This window comes from Ceratotherium simum, chromosome 37 (assembly GCF_057802395.1).
Source record: "Ceratotherium simum simum isolate JZ-2026a chromosome 37, ASM5780239v1, whole genome shotgun sequence".
NCBI lineage: Eukaryota > Metazoa > Chordata > Mammalia > Perissodactyla > Rhinocerotidae > Ceratotherium > Ceratotherium simum.
In genome coordinates, this window is record NC_141936.1 from 20,447,280 (window position 1) to 20,470,960 (window position 23,681).

The 23,681-nt window shown below is 56.6% G+C and overlaps 1 protein-coding gene across 1 annotated transcript; it reads right to left on the bottom strand.

Moving 5' to 3' along the window:
- Positions 1–1,151: 1,151 nt before the first annotated feature.
- Positions 1,152–16,393, bottom strand: WNT6 (Wnt family member 6). Its single transcript, XM_087424809.1, has 4 exons — positions 16,048–16,393; positions 5,650–5,870; positions 5,116–5,450; positions 1,152–3,441 (listed from the first exon to the last, which is right to left on the bottom strand). Exons 1-4 carry the CDS (start codon positions 16,125–16,127, stop codon positions 2,980–2,982), a joined length of 1,098 nt encoding a protein of 365 aa, XP_087280935.1. The 5' UTR covers positions 16,128–16,393; the 3' UTR covers positions 1,152–2,979.
- Positions 16,394–23,681: the final 7,288 nt, after the last annotated feature.

Consider the following 23,681-nt stretch of genomic DNA (forward strand, 5'->3'; position numbering starts at 1 on the left):
AGCCCACGACTCTTAGTTCCCCAGATGTCTTGCAGGTCCTGTCAGTCCTGTTAATAGGAAGCAGGGCTCTATGCGCCCTCTGGTGGTCTCTCTGAGAGGTGCAGAAGATTTTTTTTTTTTTTTTTTAAACTATTGTACCCAGCGCAGAGCTCTGGGGAAGGCAGAGCTGTGAATATAAACCCTCCCCTAGGCATCTTCATTTCTCCTCCATGTAGGGACAATGCCAGTTCACCTCCCACCACTTAAGTTAGCCAAGTCTCCTTGGATCGAGAGACTCTGAGTCCAAATTCTCCATGACACTTCCCTGAAGCCCAGGCATTTGACCTGAGGGAGCCAGGAGGAGGCAGGAAGGAAAACCCAGAAGCCACTTCCTTCCCACTGCAGGCTGGAACCCCCTATCCATACAGGCCTCATCCTGGGGCCCCGACATGATCCTTGAGGGCTGAACCGGGCTTGGTCATAGAGGTGGATGCAGGGGCATTGTGGGGGGAGGACAGACACACTGGAAGCCAGGGTTAGGGTCTCTCACATCCTCCTTCCTTGTTTCATGTGAAGAACTCTGCTCTCCTCCCTTGCCCCCATTCCCTGTGGTCTTAGGGGGACTGCCCATCCCAGGCACGGGGTAGTATATCTCCCTGGACACTGTTATTGGTTCAGGGATAGGCTAGTGACCCAAGCTGACCCAATCAGGGTCTTCCTTAGGACTTCTACTGGGAAGGCCGTTCTTTTTTGGATCACCAGCTCTAAGAATGTAGGCATAGGGCTGCCATATAGAGAAAGTCCATCTGCAGCAGCAGAAGATGAAGACAGTATTAAAAGAGAGGCAGAGATACACAGGAACAATAGATGGGGGGTGATGAGGGGAGGACATGAGAGAGAAAGACCTATGACATCATCTGAGTCCCTGGGTTCAGCTGTGCCTGAATTCAGACTTACCCCTGGATTTTCCAGGTATATTAATTAATTCCTTTGTCCTAAGCTGGTTTGAGTTGGGTATCTTCATTTGCAATCAGGGCCTACCTAACACCTGCAAAACATCAGCTCTATCCTCATTTTCAGAGTAACTACCATTTATTAAACATAACGTTGACATAAGTTATTTTGCCAAATGCTAAGTGATTCTCATATCTCAAAAGAATCCTCTCACAATTCTATGAGGATGTGGGATGGATTATGATGGCTGCAAATTCTTTGCCACTCTTCCACTGAGAGGTGGAGTCTATTTGCCCTTCCCTTGAATTTTGGCTGGTTCTGTGACTTTTGTCAACCAATAGGGAGTGACAGTGATGCTGTGTAACTTCCAGGGCTGGACCTTAAGAAAAGACTTGCAGCTTCTGCCTTCACGTTTGGCACAATCTATTTTGAAAGCCAGCCTTATGTAACAAGTCTGATTACATTGAGGCCACCAGGCCGTGGCTAGCCACATGGAGAGAAGAAGGCTGGAGAAGCTCCGAGGCACTAGACATATACGAATGAAGCCTCTTGGACTCTCCAGCCCAGCCCAGCCACCAGCAGAATGCAGCCAAGTGAATGACCACAGCCAATAGTTCTGCCATAAGAGCAGGACCACCAAGCTGAGTTCTGATAAATTCCTGACCTAAAGGATCATAAGAAATAATTACTTTAGGGTTGTTTGTTATGCAGCAAAGGATAACAGAAACAGGATGATAATCCCATTGTATAGGTAAAGAAACTGAGGCTAACATGGGCTATATTGTAAACTTCTATGCAGCCGCACCAGCTTCAGACTCAGAGCACCTGAATCCAAAGCTGATACTCTGCCCTACGTGCTTTGATGGAGAGTCATGCCCCACTGCAGTGTTTGGACTGTGGGCAGATTGGGGGCTCTGAGTCCCAGCCATTGGGTTACACATTCCCCCATTCTCTCTGGAGGAAAATGGTGGCATGAGGTTCATCTCTGGAGAACCCAGCACCCCAAACCTTTCCTCTCTGTCCTTTCATCCTCACCATCAGCTTCCCGAAAAAGAACCAGAAGGAAGGAAATGTGGTTAGGTGCCAAGACAAACCTTGGGACAACTTTGCTTGGACTTCCTCCAAGTGTGATTAGAATGCTGTTCTGGGCAGTCTCTTCAATGTTAATGGGGCTGGAGTTAGTTTCGATGGTAACAAAGTCTGATGTTACTAATAACATACTTTCATCACATTCTACAGTTTATAAAGTGCTTTAATCCTATGAGCTTGGGTGGCCCTAAAAGTCTACCCTCGAATTCCCCAAGGGTCACAGAAACAGAAGAGCAGATAAAATTGTCACACTCCCCTAGAATTAACACGAGGGCTGAACTGAGAGCTGAGTACACCCCCAGAGGTTCTGGTCTTCTTTTCTTGGACCCTTTCAGTCTACTCCTTTAAAGAATTGCTAGTTCTTCCCCAGCTTGCAGAGCCAGGCCCTAGCTGTCCTGACAAGGACGCCAAGGGAGAGATTTGGCACTCTTCACCACGGTTGCCAGGAGAGCCCAGTCTGGTGGAGGGAAGAGAGGGACCCATGATGACCCCTGAGATGCTGGTTCTGTCAAAACCATCTCCCTTCACACACTCCTTCCAGAGCCTGGCCCCATGGCAGCCCGCGGGAGACCAGCCCCCCTCCTAAACTGTGGGCCCAGACCTATTGGTTTAAATATCTTTATTGATGCTAAACTCACCCACCCACCCCACGGCCAGCAGTTCTGAGGCGCCCTGCATCCAGAGGCCTAGAGACTGGCTCTTTGGTTTCCATCTGGGGGCCAAGGAGACAGAGGGCCTGTATAGTCTCCCCCAAGAGCCCCCAGAACGCCTCTCGGGGGCCCCTCCGGTGCCCTGGGCCTTCATGGGCGGGTCCCCCTGCCCCACGGTTTACAGAGGCCAGGAAGATGGACTGGCGCAAGGGGAAGCTGAGCCTGGAAGCGCCCCCTGCTGGAGCCCAGAGGTCCCCCAGGTGCCGAGAGGCGGCTCTGCGCGCAGTTTGGAGAGCCGAGCGGCGGCTCAGAGGCAGAGGCTGAGCTCCTTGCGCACGCGGCAGCGGTGGCACTGCACCACGCAGCACCAGTGGAAGCGGCACAGGCAGTTCTCCTCGAGCTGCACGCTCTCCTGGCGGTGCCCGCGGCCGCAGCACAGCAGGTCGCAGCCGCTGAGGTCCGGGGCACTGCTGTTGCAGGCGCGGCCGCGCGTGCCCGGCGAGCCGGTGCGCCGGTTGGGGGCGCAGAAGTCGGGCGAATCGGCGGCGTAGAGCAGGTCGGCGCGGCCCGGCGGCTTGAGAGTGCGGACGGCGGGCAGCAGAGCCTTGCCGTCGTTGGTGCCCATGACACGCGAGGCGCCGTGGAAGCGCTCGAGCAGCCGCGCGCCCACCTCGCGGAACGGGGGCAGCTTCTGCCAGCAGGTGCGCAGCGCGCACGAGCCCGACAGCCCGTGACACTTGCACTCGGTGCGCGTATGGCTCCGCACGGCCTGCGGGGAGCAGAGGAGCGGCGGATGGGGACAGGTGGGGGCGCGAGGCGCGGAAACGCCCAGAGGACCAACGGAAAATAAGATGGGAGGTGGACGGAAGAGAGGAAAGAGCAGAGAAAAAAAAAGAGCGCGCAAGGTGGGGAGGAGTAAATCAGGCGAGCCTCAGCCCCGAGAGGAGGAGAGAGAACGACAAGGATGCAGGAGTGGGAGGAGTGGTGAGTGGGGGACAGTTTGCAGCGCAGAGATTCCAGGATCCAAAGCCAGGGAATGGGGAGAAAGGAGAATGGAAGGCAAGGGTGAGAGTCTCCCTGGAGGAGGAGGGGAGGTGGTAGCCGTGGCGCCCTATTCCTCTTGCCAACCTGGCCCCCTCTTTCCTGCCCCTCACAGCCCCAGGCAGGGCTGAGCAGAGACGCAGCGCTGGCCGCGCGGGCGTCTGTCTCCGCCACGCCTCCCCAATCCTCTCCGACAGGTATGCGGGCCTGTCTGGACATTCCTCTCTCGGCCCCTCGCACCCCCCTGCCTGATGCCTCAGGCCTGAGCCCTAGAGGACACAGGATGTAAGTGTGGGTGTCCCCAGAGCACTCCAGAACTGAGGCATAGGGTGCAGGAGGCCCATTATGGATGCACTTCTGAGAAACAGAACCCAGGAATCCTGCCCCTTGTTTGCTATTTGTGTCTGAAGCTGGGGTCTAAGAGTCACAACCCCACCAGAGATTTATGGGGTCAGATAATCCGGGAAGATCATCTCTGAAAGCTCAGAGTTCAGGGGCCAACCTCATCTACAGATATGTGTGGCCCCTGCCCCTCCCAGACCCCTCTCCTTCCCCTCCCCTGCTCCTGGAAACATCTGACCCAGACAGCTTCTAGTCCCTCAACAGGAGCTCCTGGGCCCTCCTCATTGCAGAGGGAAGGGCAGGCTGCAGGGTTCTGGGCAAGGCCTGGTCTGGGGTTGCTGGGCAGACAGGTGACAAGTGCCCAGGTTCAGTCACGGCTCTCCTGACCTCTGCCTGGCCCCCTCCTACCTCCACCAGGATCCACTCCATGTCATTCACTCCCTTCCAAGTCCTTTGCCCCTTGGGCCTGTTCACACCCTTCCCAGGCCTCCCTCACTTCTCGAGTTCCCCTACCTCCAGACCCCAAACCTTTGCCCCAGCTTCTATCCTTTCTCTCACCCCTAGCCTTGGTCTCCCTGCTCTGCCCTCCCCTGGCAGCCAGATCTCCCCCCACCCCAGCTTTGCCCCACTTGTCCTGTCTCAGAGGTATGCCCTCCCTATCTGGGGTCCCTAAAGGCCCTGAGTCCTCTTCCCTGGGTGTCTCTTCCCCACCCTACCCACTGGAACACCAGCCTCAGGCCCTCCCAGGCCTCCCAAGTGACTCCCTCTTCTAGGCTGGCCACCTCACCACGCACATGCCCTTCCATCCCCGGAGCTTCCCATGTGGTCTTCTTCCGCCATGCCAGTTCCCACACTCGTCAACACACTCCTACACACACACACCCTCACTTCCTCACATGCTTCACTAACACACTCCTACACACATACCCCTCTCCCACATCCACTCACACCAACCCACACATTTCCACACTCACGTTTCCACACTTGCACCCGCACGTGTGCACACTCACACACCTTTCCACACTCACACACACTCTTACACATTCCTGCCCATACCCACCAGCCGGCCCGCCTCGTTGTTGTGAAGTTGCACCAGCGCACGGATGTCTCCGCGTCCCCGCTTGTGCCGCGCGTCCATAAAGAGCCTCGACTTCTCGTCCCCGAAGTCCACGTCGTCGCCGCAGCCTCCCCACTCCCAGGCGGCGCTGCCATCCGGGGATCCCGCGAGGCCGGGGGGGCCCGGGGTGCCTGGCAGGCCGGGGGGCCGGGGCGGGGCGCGCCCCCGGGGCGCCTGGCAGCCGCACTGCAGCAGCTCGCCCATGGAGCAGGCCTGCGTGACCGCGTGGCTGGCACCCGCGGCCGTTATGGCGAACACGAAGGCCGTCTCCCGGATGTCTGCGGGGGCGGTGGGCAGTCAGCCGGCAGGACCAAAGCTGGGTCCTGGGGGACTGCGGTGGGCGAGGCAGCGTGGCCTGGGGCTGGGAGACAGGGGCAGGGCGGGGTGCCCAGGGATCCGTGGGCAAGGTGGGGCTCAGGCAGCCTCCCCAACCCCCACCCTCTCCTCTGGTCCCCCGGGTCCCCGCCCCACACTGACCCTGCTGCAGAATGCGCCCAAAGGCCTTGCTGTGGCTGGAGCAGTTCCAGCGGCGGAACCGGAACTGGAACTGACACTCGCGCACCCCCAGCCGGGCGCCCCGGGCCAGCTCAGCCACCACCTCAGGCTCAGCCTGGCACAACTCGGCCTGCCGTCCTGCCAGCCGCCGGGCCTTCCTGCAGATGCTGGTAGGGTCCATGACCAGGGGGCTGCCCACGGCCCTGGGAAGCAGAGAGCGGCAGGTCAAGGGTGTAACCCAAAGGGCTTGCGGTCGGGGGAGGGAGACCAGCTCTGTTCAGCCCACAGCCAGAAGCTGGCACATCCCCCCCCACCGACCCCCCCAAATTGAGATTGTCCTGTCTGGTTCTCTGACTACTCTGTCTGTGTCCCCTCTCAACTAGATTCTAGACTGAATTGCTACAGAGTAAATATTCAGTATTATCCCTCTGTGCCTACCTTCATTAATAATTTCTTATGGGAATTGACTCAAAGCAAAGGCAGCTGGCACTAGATAGGCCAAGGTTAAAATTCAACAGGCCTGGCCCAAAGGAAGACAAGGAAGAAAATAACAGAAGGTAGATCAAGAAGGCTGTCAAAGAAAAGAAAGTATGTGTCATAAAGAGATACGAAAGAAAAGTAGGCAGTATCAGAGAAGGATCTGGTCTTAGTGGACCACAAGCTGGATATGTGTCAGCTGAACAGCTCTGATGCCAGAAAGGCAGGGGCAATCCCAGGGAGATAGATAGCCACGGGATGTTAGAATGGCTAGGGAATGGAGCCTCTGAGGAAAGTCACACCCCCTCTCTAGCCCATTTCTCTTTCTGTAAAATGGGAAGGTTGGGCTTTGATCTCTAAGGTGGGCCCTACCACCCTGATATCCTCTGTTTCCCTGAACTGGAGAGCAGGAGGAAGGAGCTGGGGACTGAGTCTCTGAAGCACTGTTGTGAAGTAGGTGACACTGACCCTTCTCCTGCTCCAGAGTCTGTGACCTTTCCAGAGCAGGATGGCAGCAAGCCAAGCCCTGTGCCCTGGGGTGACACAGCTGATTGGTGTGGGTGATGACCTCATGGGAAGTTCCATACACTTTCAGAAGTCCCTCCATGCCCAGCCTTCGTTCCACCTGAGGAGAGAGCTGCCATTTGGTTTCCATATACCAAATCCTGCAGGTTAAGTGGGCTAGTATTCACATCTGCGTGGAACCACTTGAATCAGCTCACTCTTATTTGAATGCTCAGCTGGGATCCCCATCTTGTAGGAATGAGTGGGATCTGAGGGTAATTTGAGACCACTCATAAACTCTTCAGCAGAGGGCAGGAAAAGACTCCAGGCAGGGAGAAGTAGCACCAGGAGATAGAAAACGTAGAAGAAAAGGGTGGTGGGTAGGGCCGGCCCTGTAGCTTAGCGGTTAAGTGCGTGCGCTCCGCTACTGGCGGCCCAGGGTTCAGATCCCGGGCGCGCACCGATGCACTGCTTCTCCGGCCATGCTGAGGCCGCGTCCCACGTACAGCAACTAGAAGGATGTGCAGCTATGACGTACAACTGTCTATTGGGGCTTACGGGGGAAGAATAAATAAAATGGTGGTAGATAATGTGCTGAAGGTCCAGGTGGCCTACTTTTCAGTCTGGCTTTGGTGTACATCCGCCCCACTATCCCCGTTTGTTCCACAGGTACAGGCTGCCAAGGCATGTTCTGGCCCCTCAACAGTGAGATGTAATGGGCTTAAATAGCAGCAAGAGGAATTTAGGTCCTTAAGGTAGAACTTCTCAACACTGAGGAGTGAGATGCTGCTAGAGGTGTTTGCGGGAAGATGTGTGAGCTCAGTGCTTTAAGGTCTGCTACCACACACACATGAACGTGTACACACACACACACACAGGTCCTGGTCATCATCCCTACCCGAGTAGTCCAGGAGCCAAGGTTCTACTCTCAGTGGACAGACTTATAGTGCAGACCTTCCTTCCTCCATGCTTAGGACCTGCCAATCACTACATTCCAATGTCGCCCAGGAGGGTCCAGCCCTAACCCCTTCCCAACCCTGGAGAAGTGATGCATGGAGGGGAGGGGAGTGGGCCAAAGGTAGGGCAGCCCAAGCTGGCTCCCAGTGGCCCGGTGACCTTCAAAAGTTGATCCATCTCTCTTTCTCTCTCTATCCTCCCTCCCTCCACTTATCCCACTCCATTACAAAAAGGATTTGGGGCAGCTTCCTGCATGATTGTGCAGGGTCAGTAGATAAGACCGTGAGTCCCTTGAGAGTTGGGACTGCCGTTTTCTTTTGTCTCCCACGGCAGATTTTTAAATGCTTAATCTGTATTTCCCCTCAGTTATGAAAATTTGTATACTATGAACAATAATACTACAATGACTACCATTTATTATTTTTTTATTTTTTTGTGAGGAAGATCAGCCCTGAGCTAACATCCGTGCTAATCCTCTTTTTGCTGAGGAAGACCGGCTCGGAGCTAACATCTATTGCCAATCCTCCTCCTTTTTTTCCCCCCCAAAGCCCCAGTAGATAGTTGTATGTCGTAGCTGCACATGCTGCTAGTTGCCGTATGTGGGACGCGGCCTCAGCATGGCCGGAGAAGCGGTGCTTCGGTGCGCGCCAGGGACCGGAACCCGGGTCGCCAGTAGCGGAGCGTGCGCGCTTAACCGCTAAGCCATGGGGCCGGCCCATGACTACCATTTAATACATGTTTTTGAATGAATGAATGAATGAGTCATCTGAGGAGAAGGTCCTCACTTGAGCCCAGGCCAGGTCTCCAGGTGATTTCATGACTCCTAATTAGCTTCCTCAAATCTTTTCTTCTCCCCACTGGATTCAGAGGCAGGGAATCAGTCCTCCCCACAGCTGCTCAGCTCCTCTCCTGCCACCTGCATGTCCAGGACTCCACCTAGAAGTCTAGGGCTCTGCAAACTCATCTTTTCCAGCCTCGCTATGCTGCTAAATTCTCCAATCTCCCCTCCCCAACTCTGCTTTCTGCTAACTCCCTACTTTCCCAAGGTTGACTGGCCTTATCTTCCCAAGGTTACTCTGCCCCATCCCTCTCCTCTCCCTCCTCCTGTCCTAGCAAAGCAGGAGGGGTGGGGTACGCAGAGGAAAAAGGCGAAAACCTCAACCTCGTCTGCTTCCCAGGGGCTAGAGACAGAGCAGGGATTAGGAGGAGCAGGAAGGGCAGGGCCAGCCCTTCTCAGGGTTGAGGGGCTGCCCCAGAGCCAGGTCCTGGTCCGGGTCTGGCTCCTCAAGCTGGCTGGCTGCCTGGGAACTAGATTTGTTTACGAGCTGGTCAGGAGGAGGGATGGGCAGTACTGTAGCCAGAATCCCAAGAGACCAGCTTGCTCCCTGCCCTCCTGTCCTCGCTCCCATCCTCGAGTCCCAGGAAAGGAAAGAAGGGGAGTGGCAGGGAGGCACTGGGTAAAACACCAGGCCTCGCTTCTGAACCTCGGTCTCTGTCAACTCTGGGTGAGCTGAGCCCCTCTGGGCAAGTCAGTTCCCTCTCTGGGCTTCAGAAAAATGAAGAGTTAGCTTGGGAGGCTCGTATATCCCCTCTAACTTTAACACTTCGCTCCACATCAAGAAATAACTCCCCCATCTCCCCTCTTCCTTTACCCTCCTTCCTTCCCGTCTGCTTCCTTAGGGAATGAACTCTGCTTTTGGGGCCTGAGTCAGCACTGGCCTGGGATCAGCCCAGAGAAGATGTGCCCATTTGGGAGCATCCGCATGTTTTGGGGGCTGGAACACAGTGGAGGTAGGAAATATATAATATATAATATGTAGGACTGGAGATCCTAATCAAATAGCCGTTTCTGGGCATAGAAAAAATGAGGCTGGCCCCAAAAGAAATCAGTAAGCAGACAAGAAGGGACAAGCCTAGGGTTGGCCATTCTAACTGGCTTGGCCTGTGCCAAGACCTCCCTCCCAGGGACCTTGGTCGGTATAAGCAGTGGTGGAGTGAGGTGGCATGAGGGGCAAGCCAGCCCCTACTGGCAATACCTGTAGATCTAGGCCCTGGAGGCCCCAGGTTCTGGCCTAACCTACTTTCCATCCCTGGATTCAGAGGATCACGGAGAATGCCAGTGATCATTTAGTTCAACTCCACTCACTTCACCCCCATTATACAGACGAGCAATATGAGAAGGGAGGTGATGACCCTGGCGACTCCGTGGAGGGATCCTTATCGCAAGAAAGTGAGGTGACTATTTTAAAAACCAAAGGGCTGGAGGGATATGGCCACATGTGGTATTGGAAGACCTCAGGACGGCCTCGTGCACCATCCTGCACACAGCCCTCCCCCCTAGCAGGGTTGGCTAGCTCTGCATCCATCCCCGATTACGCTGTCAAATTTCTGCACTCAGAGCCATCCTCTCCCAACCCCTAAGTCATCAAAATCTCACCCAGCGTCTCTCCAAGCTCACCTCAGATTCCACTTGCCCTAAGAGCCTCGATGATGTCCCGCCTCTACCTCACTCCAGGTGTCGCTCATTTGGGGGCACGTGTTCTCCTGCCAGGCATGTCATTATTTTGTCATGTTTTCTTGTCTTATCTCTCCAATTAGAAAACTCGTTAAAGACAAAGATCTCACAAGGAAGCATACTGTCATTAGCAGAGCGCATTCCAGGCTTTGGAGCCCATCAGAGTTGGGTTTGGATCTGGGCTCTGCCATTTGCTTGTTCTAAGATGCTGAGTCCCCGGCATGTGAGGCTGGCACTTAGGATTTGTGGAATGGATGATGAGACTTAACCTTCTGAGCCTCAGTTTCCCCAACTGTAAAGTGGAAATAAATAATAATACCTGCCTACTTCCCAGGTTACATAGGAAAAGGGCCTGTCCAGAGAGTGGCTTGACAAGTGATTTTGTCTTCCCCTTCAGACCCACATCCGTCTCCTGGGCCTGCACAATGCAGGGCAAACAGTCAGAGTACAGGTGGTGTCTGTGGGTTCCTGAGAGCATTCTTTTCTCCAACTCTCTGCTCTCACTTCTCAGGCTGTATCCCTGTGTTTCCTCCTCCCCTATCAGCCCTGCCATGGACCAGAAGCACCTCCAGGACCCTCTCCTTCCCCAGCAAGCACTCCTGGGTGGATTGCTGAGGCCCAGGGGATCATAGACCCTCTGGATGCCCAGCCTTCTCTGAAGGGTCTCATAGCCGGCCCCCCTCTCTTTCCCCACACTCATCCCCGGGTCCTTAGTCTGACCCCCACCTTCCAGGAGCTAGCAGAGGGAGCCCTGAGCCCTGGGGCTGTGGGTGGGGGCTGCACGGGGGTGGGGGAGGTGGGTGGTGGAAAAGGGGCAGAAAAATGTTGCCTGACGGCTGCCGAGGCGGCTGGGCCCGGGCCTGTGCCCGCCGCCTGTCCTGTCCTGCTCAGTCTAACTCGGTAATTACCGCTCCCCCTCCCCCAGGCCCTACCCCCACCCCACCACCACATCAAAGCCAGTGATGCCCGGCTCCATTAACCCCTGCCTCCCCGCCGCCCACCAGCCACCCCATTCCACTGCCACACCCCCCCACCCACCCCGGCCCAGTTTGGTTTTCCCTGCCAGGTCCTGGACACTGCCCTTCCCACCTCCTTACACTTCTGTCCTTCTCATCACTCTTGGGAGAGGTGAGGAATTTCCCTTCCCTGATGGGTGTCACCACACAAGAGGGCTTCCTATTGGTTAGGGCTGTAGGAGCCAAGGAATGGACACATTGACCATCCACTGGATGTCCTGGGGAGAATCTGTCATTGCCTTCTGCTCTCCCATACTGAGGTGGGGGACACCCATGAGAGGGTGGGGATGGGGGAGCAGAAGGGGCGTGTGGAAGGCCCTGTACCCCTTTCCTGACCCCCACCCCCCACCGCACACAGGGCTGAGGGACTCAGCAGGAGGTAGACTCCCAGCCCCAGCCCTCAGCTACCTGCCTTCTGGGTGGCCTTGGACAAGTCACCCTCTGTACCTGGACTTTGCTGGACTTCTCACCGTAAGTGAGAAGATTGGACCAGATGCTCTCTAAGTCCCCTCTAGATCTAATTTCTGGATTAAACGGAGGGCTCAGAGCTGGAGGAACCAGCCAAGGAGGCCAGGTGGAAAACGGGAGAAGACCCTTCTCTCCCTCAGCTCCTCCTCAGGCAATCCAGGGGAAGCACCCAAGGTCTCGCCCCACCCGGTCCCAGGCAGGAAGGAGGCAGGCTAGAGGGCGCTCTCCCCAGTCCCCAGGGACAGGCTTCTGTGTTCCCCAAGCGCCGTCTGCTCTGGCTGGCTGGGCGCCCTGCTGCCAGCCTGACCGCGGCCTGCCTGACCCGCCCTCGCCTCATCCACTCCACAGCTGCATTTCTCCGTTAAAGTACACATTCTGGAATCCCCCTCACTGGGCCCTGGTGATCAAACCTCCCGCTGACCTCCCCCCACCAACTCCTGGCTTCTGATGAGAACGGGGCAGGAGGGGGCCGCCCCCCCAGGAAGTGTCACCGTGCCAGGACACTGGTGGGCTTAGGGCATGCTCCGGCCAGATCGAGCCAGCCTCCTTTGCCCCTGCCCTTTTCTGCTCACAGCCTCATTGTCTCCCTCCAGGGGAAGCTGCCAAGGCAGGAGGCCTGGAGGGGGGACTGGATGGCCACCCCACCCCCATCCCCACCCCACCCTGAGCCTGGCAGGAGCCAGCAACAGGACTGCCCATGAAGAGTCAGGGGCCTCAGATGAAGACGGGATGGGAGAGGGTGGCCAGGTCCAGCCTAGGGTGGGGGGCGCAGCTGGAAAACCTGGGTATCACGAAGAAGCCTGGGTCCTTTCCCTGCCTCCCTGTGGGGCCAGAGATGAGTCTGCAAGATGAGGTGGGGGAAGGGAGTAAGACTGGGTGGTGTTTTTCCTGTGAAACAAGGGGAGGGCTAGTTTTGTTCATAGAAAATATAAAACAGCAAGAAAAAAGAGGAAGAGAGAAGAAAAGAGATTTATTTGGCTATTCTGTGAGAGTGGGCTATTTTCCACATCCACTGATTGAAGGCATAAATAAAGATGGGTCAGACATTGAGAAGGACTTTCTGGGGGAGGGTGGGAGGGGTGGGAGCTGGTGACCAGGAAGCCATAGCCTCTCCCTCTCTGCCTTACTCTCAAGACGGGATCTGTCAGGGCCAGAGCAGAGACTGGATGGCCTGGAGGCAGTGGGCTGGACAACATGACCTCAAGGGAGCCTGGCCAATGTCCTGGAATCTGGGATTCTGCGATGCACAAAGATATGGTTACAGACAGGAGAGAGACAGACAGAGAGGCCGGAGGCGGAGTTCAGAAGGCATGCACTGCATCGGGAAGAAGGAGGAAGGGGGAGAAGGTGGAAAGGAAACTTCTCTGGAACCTGGAGCCAGGTCCCTGAGCCTACTCCAGGGCCTGGGCAACTCCCCTCCAGGACCCTCCTTTCCTAACCAGGACTGTCAAGTCACTCAGGGCTCCTCTGGTGCTCTCTGCTCGCAGCCTGGCTGCCGCTAGGATGTCAGAGTGGCCTGCGGGGGGCTGCTGCGGGTCCAGCTGCTTCCCTGTCCACCGCTGGAGCTCCGGCCTGGCCAGCAAGCAGGTCCTAGACATCAGAGAACAGCCTAGAGGCTCCTGGCCGGAAAAAGCTCCCAGCCAAAGGGAAGCTGGGGCGGGGGCGTGGGGGGCAGTGGCAGGAGCCTCAGGCCACCTGGGATGCTGGGTCTGGCCCACCAGCCCAAACCTGATCTTGGAGGGCACTGGTGGGGTGGGGTGGGGACAGGAGTGTAAGCAAGCAGAGTCAAAGAGCCTGAGAGAGGGAATCTGGGCTCAGACCAGAGGAATGAAGTGTCAGAAACAGACAGAGGAGAGTGAGGAGGCCAAGGCAGGCAGGAGAGGGGGAGAGGCAGGGTCTCTCTGAGAAGCATCTGAGTGAGGCAGTCGCAGTCCACCTTATCACCCCAGCCCCTCACTCTTCACCCGGCTCGCCCTGCAGCTGTGGCCATGAAGGCCTCTGTGTTCTCCCACACCTGCCCTCCTCACCTCCTCCCCCACTCCCTGCTTCCCAGCTTCAGGGTCAGTCTCCAAGGGACCAGGTCTCTCTCCCTCTGGCTTGGCTCCCACCCAGCAGCCCCTCCTGAACAAAGGAACCCCCACAGATACAAATCCCAGAAAGCTGAATCAACCAATTCAGCAACACTCCACAAAACTGTCCCCAGCATCTTTAGCCTCCAGGGCCCTAAATACAAAGGCTCTGCCTTCCAGAAGCAGGGAAGAGAGACCCAAGAGGAGATGGCTGTTGCTAGATTGTAGTAACTGGCATAGTTGCCAATGCATGGGCTGCAGTGGGAGCACAGAGAAGGCAAGGGAAGGAAGACAGAGGGACAGCTTCGTGGCAGAAGTGATATTTTAACTGGAAGGATGAGAACAATTTAGACAAATGGAGAGGGAAGGCAGGGAAGGCAACCACCACCACCACCACCACCACCACCACCACCACCACCAGGGAAAGACCCCCTGTCCCCATACTCAAGAAAGGGCAGAGTTAGGAAAGGTGTGTTTGGAGAACAAGAGAGATCCCTTTAATTGCTTGGGACCCTGGATTTTTTTTTTTTTTTTTTTTTGGTGAGGAAGACCAGCCCTGAGGTAACATCCAATGCCAATCCTCCTCTTTTTTGCTGAGGAAGACTGGCCCTGGGCTAACATCCATGCCCATCTTCCTCCACTTTATATAGGAGGCCGCCACAGCATGGCTTGCCAAGCGGTGCGTGGGTGCGCACCTGGGATCCGAACCGGCAAACCCCGGGCTGCAGCAGCGGAGCGTGCGCACTTAACCGCTTGCGCCACCGGGCCAGCAGGGACCCTGGATTTTAAATTTAAATTAATCCCCCTTTTCACACGTGGGGACTCTGGCTGGGAGAACATGAGGTGTGGAGGAGGGGACTTAACATTTATGGAGCACCTCCCAATGTCAGATCATTTTGTAGTTCATCCCACCTAATTCTCCTATCAAGCCTGCCAGGTAGGGAGACTGTTTCCCTATTTTATAGTCGAGGCATTGCGGGGGGCAGGGAGAAGTGACTTGCCCACGTCACAGATTTAACAAATGGCCAAGATTAGATCTCAGGTCTGTCTATGTCAAAGCTGCTTACTGCGTTATGCTAAGTCAGGATCAAAGGATGCATGTTCCCTAGCCGGGACCTGGGTCATCCTCAATTTGCCCCCTCACTGACACTCCCGAGGGACGCCTCTCCCGCATCATGGAAGAGGGATCGCGGCCAGCAGCTCCCTGTGTGGGCATCCTGCTCTCGATCCCCTAGAAGAGAGGGATCTGCCTGCCCCACACCTCCTTCCAAATCCAGGGGTGGGGGAGGAGCGGAGGGGAGAGCGATCCAGCCAATGACAGGGCGATATGCAAATAGCCAAGACCCTGCCTTCTCGGGATTGGCTGGTGTATCAGCGGTGTTGTCCAAGTCCCTCCTCTCTAAACACTGAGCTATTCCGGGCGGGTCTTTGCTGCTCTGGAGACTGGAAGGGAAAAAAAAGGCTACGGGATTCAGATCTCTGAGCGCCGGCCGGGCACCCAGCCTTCTCAGCCCCTGTCCACTCCCAAGACTCAAAGTTCCCGCAACCTTCGCTGCCTAGGTGTCTGCTCTAGCTAGGGCCAGGTCTGGAGGCCAGGACTGGGAAGACGAACCCATTCCTTGGCGGGCCAGACCTCCTTCCCTTCCATCAGGACCCTCCTCGGTTCCCAGTACCTCCTGAGCTGCACATCTTTTCATCCATGACCCCCAAATCTGGAAGGGCCGGGCGCCTCGGTCCCTTTCCTGCCTTTCCTCCTCTTCTTTGCTCGGGAAGGAGGAAGTAGAGAAAGCCAAGGTCCTGACTCAGTTTCCCCCTTTCTTGGCCACTACTGCCCACTCTGAAGGAGACCAGAGAAGCTGGTGGGTTGATGGGCAAAGTGGAGCGGCGAAGAGACAGCTGTTTGACTCTCCCTTGGCTGTGGCTTCCCACCTTGTTCCTCTCTTTTGCCCAAATCCAGCCCTCCTCCCCTAAATCCTGAGCCCTCCTCACACAGTCTTTTCTTGGGATCTCTGACTACAGATCTTCCCCCTGTCTCCCCGGTAGCTGTTTCCTACCCACCTGCCAATTCCTTGGTGACCTGGGGGAGGTGGGGTGGGGGTGGGGGACACGGGAGGAGGGAATACAACAGAATGTGCGGAGTGGGGTGGGGGGCTAGGAACGTCTAAGTGGCAGATCAGAAGTGTCCCTGGCCGAGGCCGGCAGGAGAGCGAGTGGCACGCACCTCCCCGCACCTCTCCAGCTGCCTGAGGCTGGGCTCCGCGCGCAGGTAGAGCGCAGAGGCAGTGGAGCGCGGTTCGGAGCCCCGCGGTGGGTCCCTAGGTCCCCACCCTCGAGCGTCCGGAGCTGCGCGGGGACAGCCCGGTGCAGCACTTACCACCACAGTCCGCCGACGTGCGCCGGACACAGGAGCAGCAGCAGCAGCAGCCCGAGGCGGGAGGGCGCGGGCGGCAGCATCGTGCCCGCTCTACGGCCGGCCGGTGCGGGCAGTGGGCGAGACCGCGGGGCCAACCGGTGCGCGCGGGGGCCCGGGCTTCAGCGCGAGCGCGGCGACGGCAGCAGCGGCCGGGAGGCGATGGCTCCGGCGGCGGCGGCGGCGGCGGCGGCGGCGGCGGGGGGGCCCATCCCGGGCGAGGAGGGCGCGGCGGAGGCGGAGAGCGGACGGGGCAGCCAGCGCCTGTGTCTCCCGCCGAGCTCGCTCGGGAGAAGAAACCAGAGCCGGGGGCGGGGGTAGGAGGGGGCGGGGGGCAGGGGGGCCGGGGGGTGGCAGTTGCGACAGTCAGGCGGCGGGACTCTCGGGAGGGAGCCGCGCGCCCCGGGGCGGCGGGCGCGGAGCTCAGCGGAGGGCGGGAGCGAGGTCCCGGGGCGGGGCCCGAGCGCGCTCGTGGCTGCGGCACCCGCTTGCCTCGCCCCCTCACCTCGCCTCTCGCCGACTGGGAGCCCTCCGCCGCCACCCGGAGTCGGGGGCAAGGAGGGGCGGGGAAGTAGGGTGGAGAAGGGTAAGGGGGGGAAGGAAGAGGAGCTGAGGAATGGGGGACGGGCTGGAAGGGAGACGTTTGACAGGTTTGTTGACTGTAAAGAGAGAAAACTTCCCAGGAATGAGGGAGTTTGGGTGGGTGGGGGGCGGTGCGGAGGCAGATGCTGGAGCGGGGGCCAGGAGAGGAAGTTGGCGGGGGGGGGGGTCACGGTGCTCCGGGGTGGGGTGTCGAAGTCGCTGGCCCGACGGGCGGACTCTGGAGGGGTCACCTCTTACCGGGCCCCGCCTCCGCGCCGCACGCCCCTTTCTCAGCCTTTCCTGGCGTTAAGGAGGAAGCCCTAGGCCTTCACTCTCGCTCCCCAGCCACCCCGCCTCTTCAAGCCCACGCTCGGGGGAGGGGGGTGCGGAGGGGAGATTAGACAGCAAGAGGAACCTCTTGACGGCCTGCGCTCAAGCGCTCGCACGTGTAAGCGAGCGATAGAGCTGAGGCTGCAGACTTGCCAGAGATGGAGAGGTCAGAACTCCCCGCAGCCGGGCCTCGCGTGTCGCGGGTCCCTGCCTCTTCCCCAGCTTGGCCGGGCCAGAAGGGGTGGGAGAGCCAGCTGCAGGTGAGATGGCGTTTATCTGATTCTCTAATGCCACAAAAATGTCTTTGATGCCCCTGGCCCCCTCCCCACGGGGGGGGGGAGATCAAAGGCCCCGTGGGGAGGAGGGACAGCTCCATTCATCACGCCAAGAGGGCTGGCAGCCACTGCCGTCCCTGCTCCTCCCCTCCAGCCCCGCGTGCCCCAGGGGTGTCGAGGGACAGGTGGTGTGGGACATTCCACAGCAAGGGCCAGTCTCCCTACCACCATCTATAGCGGCCATCAACCTTTAAGGGTGTCCTGGGGTGCAGAGGACAGATTGAGAACCACAAGCCCATGTGGCAGAAACTCCAGGCTCCCGGAGGAAAGCTCCTGGTCATCTGGAGTTGGGCGGGGGGGGGGCACCTGGACTTGGGGAGGGAGTCCACTGCCAAGAGAGATGAACACCCCTGATGAGCAGAGAGAGGGCAAGATCCTGAGTCCCCATGGAGTGGAGACAAGTGGATCAAGATGAGGCTGGGGAACCGAGGGGATGCGACAGAAGACCATAGATGCCTACCCCAGGGGAGAAGGCAGATCCAAGAAAGGAAGGATGAGCAAGTGGAGAAGAGAAAGGAGATGGAGAAACGTTGGCCTAGGCATTTAGGGAAGCCCTGGGGTTTGCTGGGAGCCCCACCCCAGGGCGCTGGTGTCCAGGCTGTGTCAGGCTAGTCCCTTGTACTGGGTGCAGAGAGTTCTGGTGGGGGGGCTAGGGCACTCTAGAGAAGGAGAAGGGACCTTGGGGGGAAGGCTAGTGGCTGATGGAGATAGAGAGAGGGTCATGGCCCAGGTGATGCCCCCCCATTTTAGTTTTTAATAGCATCTAGATGCCACACACAGTCCCTGCACCTATTAATTTTGTACACAGTTGTTGTTTCTGCAGGGCAATGCCAACTCTGGACACTGCACACTCAAAGACATACCCAGATTGGGCACACACTCAGGCCAGATGGTGCCGAGCAGGCAGCTGGAGGGCTCTGGGGGTCCCCAGAGGCTACAGGTGGCCCACGAGCAGCCCCCTGGGAAGCACAGCCTGGGTTCCAAACCCCTGCCCACCCCTGCCCCCTCCCTGCTACTGTTATTGCAGATTATGAAATGCTCTCCCTATCCTGCATTCTTCTCCGAGGCAAGAATTTTAATGTATTTGTCTTTGTCATCAGGGGACCAGGGCTCTGGGACCGCCCTGCCTCTGCCCGAGGAGAGAGCACCCCAAATCTGGTCCCTGCTGCCTCCAGACCCCAGCATCTCTCCTTTACTACCCCCTCATGCCCCGGCCCTGCCCCTCACCTCCCCCTCCTAAGACACAGTCTCTCTGTGGGGTGGATAAAAATGATGTTATTGAAACAACAGAATTGGGAGCAGTGGCAGGGAGCAGGGATCAGCTCAGGAAACTGGGGCGTTTGCCAAGAAGCCTTCTCCCCCGCAGGCGGCCTTTCTGCCCCCACCCCCCACCTTTCCTACAAACACACACAGATGGCCCCACCCCTCCTGCAGTACTCCTTCTGGCCAGATTTGCAGAATATTTGGCCATCCCTGGACTCCCCAAGCCCTCCTCCTTTCCCCCCACAGAGTCCCATTCCAGAATCAGTCCACCCAGTAGAGCTTGCAGCAGCTCTGGGACAAGGGAGAGGTGGCCCGCGGTCTGTGACGGGCGGGCCTCCTGAAGCCCCAATTCCCAGGGCCTCGGTTCCAAGGGCAACCTTGCCTCTGCCCCCTCTCCCATCTAGGGTTGGCTGGCATCTGGGCAGAGGCAGAGCAATGACTTCTGCCCTTATGCCCTCCAAACCTTCAGAGAGATGAGTCCAGATGTTCCTGAGGCTTCAATTCACCACTATCACCTTAGAAGACTTTCCATGGAGCAGGGCTGGGGCCCAGGACATTGAGACAGAGGCACACAAAGACAGATCAAGATGCGTGCACGCACATGCACACTCACACACACCCACAGCTGGGCACAGGCTTCCAGATCACCCCACAGAAACCACAGTACACCTTCACCTCCCCTAAACAGTGCTGGGTAACTTTCACCCACAGGTGTGGATGGACACACAGATGGGCTGGCTCAGGTTGAGACACATGCCTGCCTCCCTGGAGATCACTTCCTTGCTCGCATGCACACACACACACACACCACCTCTGCAGAGAGATACAGATAGAGGAACATTCACAAGAGATTGGAATGGGAATATTGCAGCCCAGAAATGGGCAGCATGAATGGGGTTCTATCACTCTGATCCTCCTGTCACTGTCCTCTGAGCACTGGGCCCCCTCCACCTCTTCCCCCATTGCTCTGCCTTGAATCCTAACAACCTGTTAACTCCACTTCTAGGCCTTGGCGCAAAAGAGAAACAGGGAAGGAGAGACATGGGTGTCTGGTTGTGGGGCTGGAGAGGAAGGAGGGGCAGAGGTGGGGACTGTGGAAGGGGAGAGAGGCAGCTGGAGGTAGATAAGATCAGAATCGCTGCAGGGGAAAGCTCCTCTGTCTCTGTCGGATTCTCTCTCGCTGTCTTTCTCGTGTCTTTTCACGTCTCTCCCATTTCCATAATTCGGTCTTTCCTTGTGTCGTCTCTAAATCACTTTCTCTGTTTCTTTGTTTCTCAGAGAGACTGAAGCTGCAGGAGCCCAGGAATTTGGGCCTGTGACCCTTCCCCTCTCCATAACCTCCCTCTCTCCCTCCCTCCCCACTGCCCTCCCTTCCTCCTTCTCCAGCAATGGGACCTAACTCTCATTCCTTTAGGGTGGTGACAGGGCTTGAGAATTCCTAAGGGCCCTGGGTCTCCGGGTCCCAGGAGAACAGAAAGAGGAAAGCCCAGCCCTCTAGAGAGATGGAAGGAAGGAAAAAAGAAAGAGAGAGAGACACTTTCCTCTCCCTCCTATATCCCTGATTGCTCTACATTGGCTTTTTCCAGCCCACCTGAAGTCAGGAGAATATGCCTTTCCAGCCCAGGGTGGGAACCCGAATGCCTGGTTCCCAGCTTCAGCCAGCCTTATCCCTCCCTGCCTTGCAGGCCAAGTTTCCTCCAGGACTCCCTCTGGGCTTTTGTCCAAGGGAACCCCCACCTCAGGCCCCAGTTCCCCGCAGAGCCCACCTGCCTCCCATCTTCCACATCTCTCAACCCTATCCATGCCCCCAACCTTCCAATCACTCCATCAGTCAAAGGGAGAAAGAACCCAGGGAGCTCAAAAGAGGGGGAGGGGTGAGCAGGGGCTGAGAGGGAGGGGCTGGGCTGGGGGAAAGCCAGCCAACATTTGTTTCCACTTAGCTCAGCCCCAGTGGCCCCGAGTGGGAGTGGTTGGACCCAGGAGCCTCTCCAGCCATCCCAGTCCAGGCCTGGCTCCTGCGTTATAGACTGTGGGGTGGGCAGAAGGACCCTGGCATGGCCTCGTGTGTTCTGGGGAGGACCTCTTCTCACTGCTCCATTCTTCTCTAGACACCACCGATCCCTGCATCCCTGCTGTGTCAGCTCTCACCTCCGAGGAATCAGGGCACCTCAGTCCACGTCTCCACACCCAGTCTCTCTCCTAGTTGTGTTGGTGTCTGCTGGCTACCTCTCCTTGGGCAGCAGTCAGCAAATTTTTAATTGAAAACCTACTATGTGCCAGGCACCCAGCTAGACAGTGGAGGAACAGTGGTGAGCAAAAGCAGACCTAAGCCCCACCTCCATGGAGCTGATGGTCATCATCTCACCAACACATCATCTCACCAACAAATGGAAAAGCACAACATTGACCTGTGCTGTGGAGGAGGAGGGAGGCGGCTGTGTGACGCTCTGGGGGTGGGGAGGGGCACTGACCAAGTCACGGCAGGTGGAGAAGGCTTTTCTGAGGAGAGAATGCTCCAACTCAAATTCAAAAAGTTGAGATTAACTGGGAGACACAAGGGAGGGAAGTGCATTTCAAGCAGAGGGAACAGCCTTTGTAAAAGTCCTGCAGGGAGATGGGGAAGGCACAGGGGCACCGAAGCAAGGTTGGCATGCGGTTGAAAAGAGAGTAAAAAGCAGCCTGGTGGGAGATGAGGCTGGAGGGATTGGGGGGGGGGGCAAGACCAAGGAGAGCCTTGCAGGAGTGGAAGGGAATGTTTTTTCTTATTTTAAAAGCAGTGGGGATTCTGCAAGACAAATACATTGCAAGAGGGAAGAAACAGAGATGGAAGGGGACCTCTAGATTAAAGGAGAACGAACAGACATATAAATAATAAAACAAAACAGGGCCGGCCCCGTGGCTTAGCGGTTAAGTACGCGTGCTCCGCTACTGGTGGCCTGGGTTCGGATCCCGGGCGCGCACCGATGCACCGCTTCTCCGGCCATGCCGAGGCCGCGTCCCACATACAGCAACTAGAAGGATGGGCAGCTATGACATACAACTATCTACTGGGGCTTTGGAGGAAAAAAATAAATAAATAAAAATCTTTAAAAAAAAAAACAAAACAGACAAAGGTGAATGACAGTATTTAGGGGTGTGTGCTTGGATGGCAAAGAAAAATAAGGAGACGCTCACCAGAGAAATTAGGATAAAAGAGTTGCTCTGGGGGGGGAAGGGGACAATTCTATTTTGAGGGGCACATGGAGTTGGGTGGCTGCAAGAGTCTGTCTCCTTTCATGGCAGTTGGTTTCAAGAGTGTTCGATTATACATTTGTTCTACGCTCTTTTCTATATTATCTTAATAAAAGCATTAAAAAAATAAAAGCAATGGGAAGCCACCATGGAGGGTCACTGGGACAGTGAGTGACGCAGTCAGTTCTACATTTTGAAAAGATTCTCTGGCTGCGGTGTGAAGAGGGGATTGGCGCAGAGCCAGAGTGGAGGCAGGAAGACCAGTTAGGACTTTCTGCAGTAGCCCGGGGGATGGCAGAAAGGAGATGGAAGGAAGCAAACAGTTCTGAGTGGCGTTGAGGAAGAAGGGTCAAGTGGACTTGGGGATAGGCTGGAGGTGAGGAAGAGGGAGGTGATGAGGAAGCCTCTGAGATTTGTAACTTGCCTAACAGGATGAGTGGTGGTGTGTCCACTCAGCTGAGGAACACCAGAAGAGGACCAGCATTGGGCGAGGTGGGGGGATGCAGTTTGGGAGCTAGGAGCTGTCGAGCAGGCAGTTGGATATATGGGTCTGGAGCTCAGAGGGGGCGCCTGGGCTGAGTCATCCTGGTGCAGGGTGTAATTAAGCCCAGAGCGCGGCCTAGATCGCCCAGGGGAGAGTGCAGAGTAAGAGGAGCCTTGATGAAGTACAGTGTTTAATGGCTGGATGAAGGGGAAGAGGCGGCACAGGAGACTGAGGAGGAGCTACAGAGGCAGGAGGGAGAAAAGAGCACCGTGGTTTCACAGAAGCCAAGGAAAGAGAGCACTTTGAGAAGAAGGCAGTGGGCAACCGTATCAACCACTTCTGAGAGTCGGTCAGATGAGGAGGAAAATGTGTCCCCAGAACACACCAGAAAAACCACCGAATCAGTCAAACCTTGGGCTAGTTTCACCAAAGCACAAATCCAACCCTGCCGTTTTCTTGCTGTAAAACTTCAATGGCCATCAAGTCCATACTTCTGAGCTTGGCGTTCAGGTCCCACCACAGTTTGTCTCTTTGTCTGTCTTCCCAGCTTCGTCTTCCTTTTGTCTTCACCAGAGCTCCAGGCTCACAGTGGCTCTTGGTCAGGCCCCAAACCCTGGCCCCCACTGCCTCCCCTCTGCTCACCTGCCTCCAGCAGGCCCAGCTCAGCCCCCAGGATCCCACATACTTATTGTTGGAGGCAGTCTCCCCAGTTCCCGATAACTCATGGCACTCTGAACCTGTTTTATCGGAAGCTCAGCATGTACAGTTGATTTTGTCTGTTTATTTTTCCTCCATTAGCTTATGAGTTTTTCGAAGGGTGTGAACTATGTCTGGCCTGCAGTGGACACTTCATAAACTTGGGTTCTGTTGAACTTCAAGAGAGCGAAAGATACGCTGCAGGGCAGAGCAGGCCCAGCAGGGGTGTGTCACCTCCTCACCAAAACCAGGTCTTCTTAACTCAGGTGGGAAAGTGGGGCTCCAGGGGAGACCAGAAGATTTCTTAACATCCCCTCTCCTGGTGCATACACACAGCCCACCACTAACAGCAAGGCGCCTTCTCAGGGAGCCCAAGCACAGAGTCACAGCACCATCTCCTGGCAAGATGAGACACTGTTCCTTAGGAGAAAATGCTTTCTGGAAAGTTGTCTCCATACCAGAGAAATGCAAATTAAAAATTAGAACCAGGAAGTACGCCAACCTGTTAAACTAACAACAAAATTTTTGGAGGCGTAAAACTCAAAAGTGGCAAAGGTGTGGAGAACCATTTTTTTCTATAAGGTTCTAGAAACCCTTGGCGGCACTATAAATTTGACCATGCTTTCTGGAGGGCATGCCAACAAAACTGATCATACGCTTTACTTCCTTTTACCTCT

Coding starts and splice junctions, on each gene's coding strand:
- WNT6 (XM_087424809.1), bottom strand. CDS start 16,127: ATGCTGCCGCCCGCGCCCTCCCGCCTCGGGCTGCTGCTGCTGCTGCTC. Junction 5,871..16,047: donor CACGTCGGCGGACTGTGGTG/GTAAGTGCTGCA, acceptor TCTGCTTCCCAG/GGCCGTGGGCAGCCCCCTGG. Junction 5,451..5,649: donor TGGGCGCATTCTGCAGCAGG/GTCAGTGTGGGG, acceptor CCGCCCCCGCAG/ACATCCGGGAGACGGCCTTC.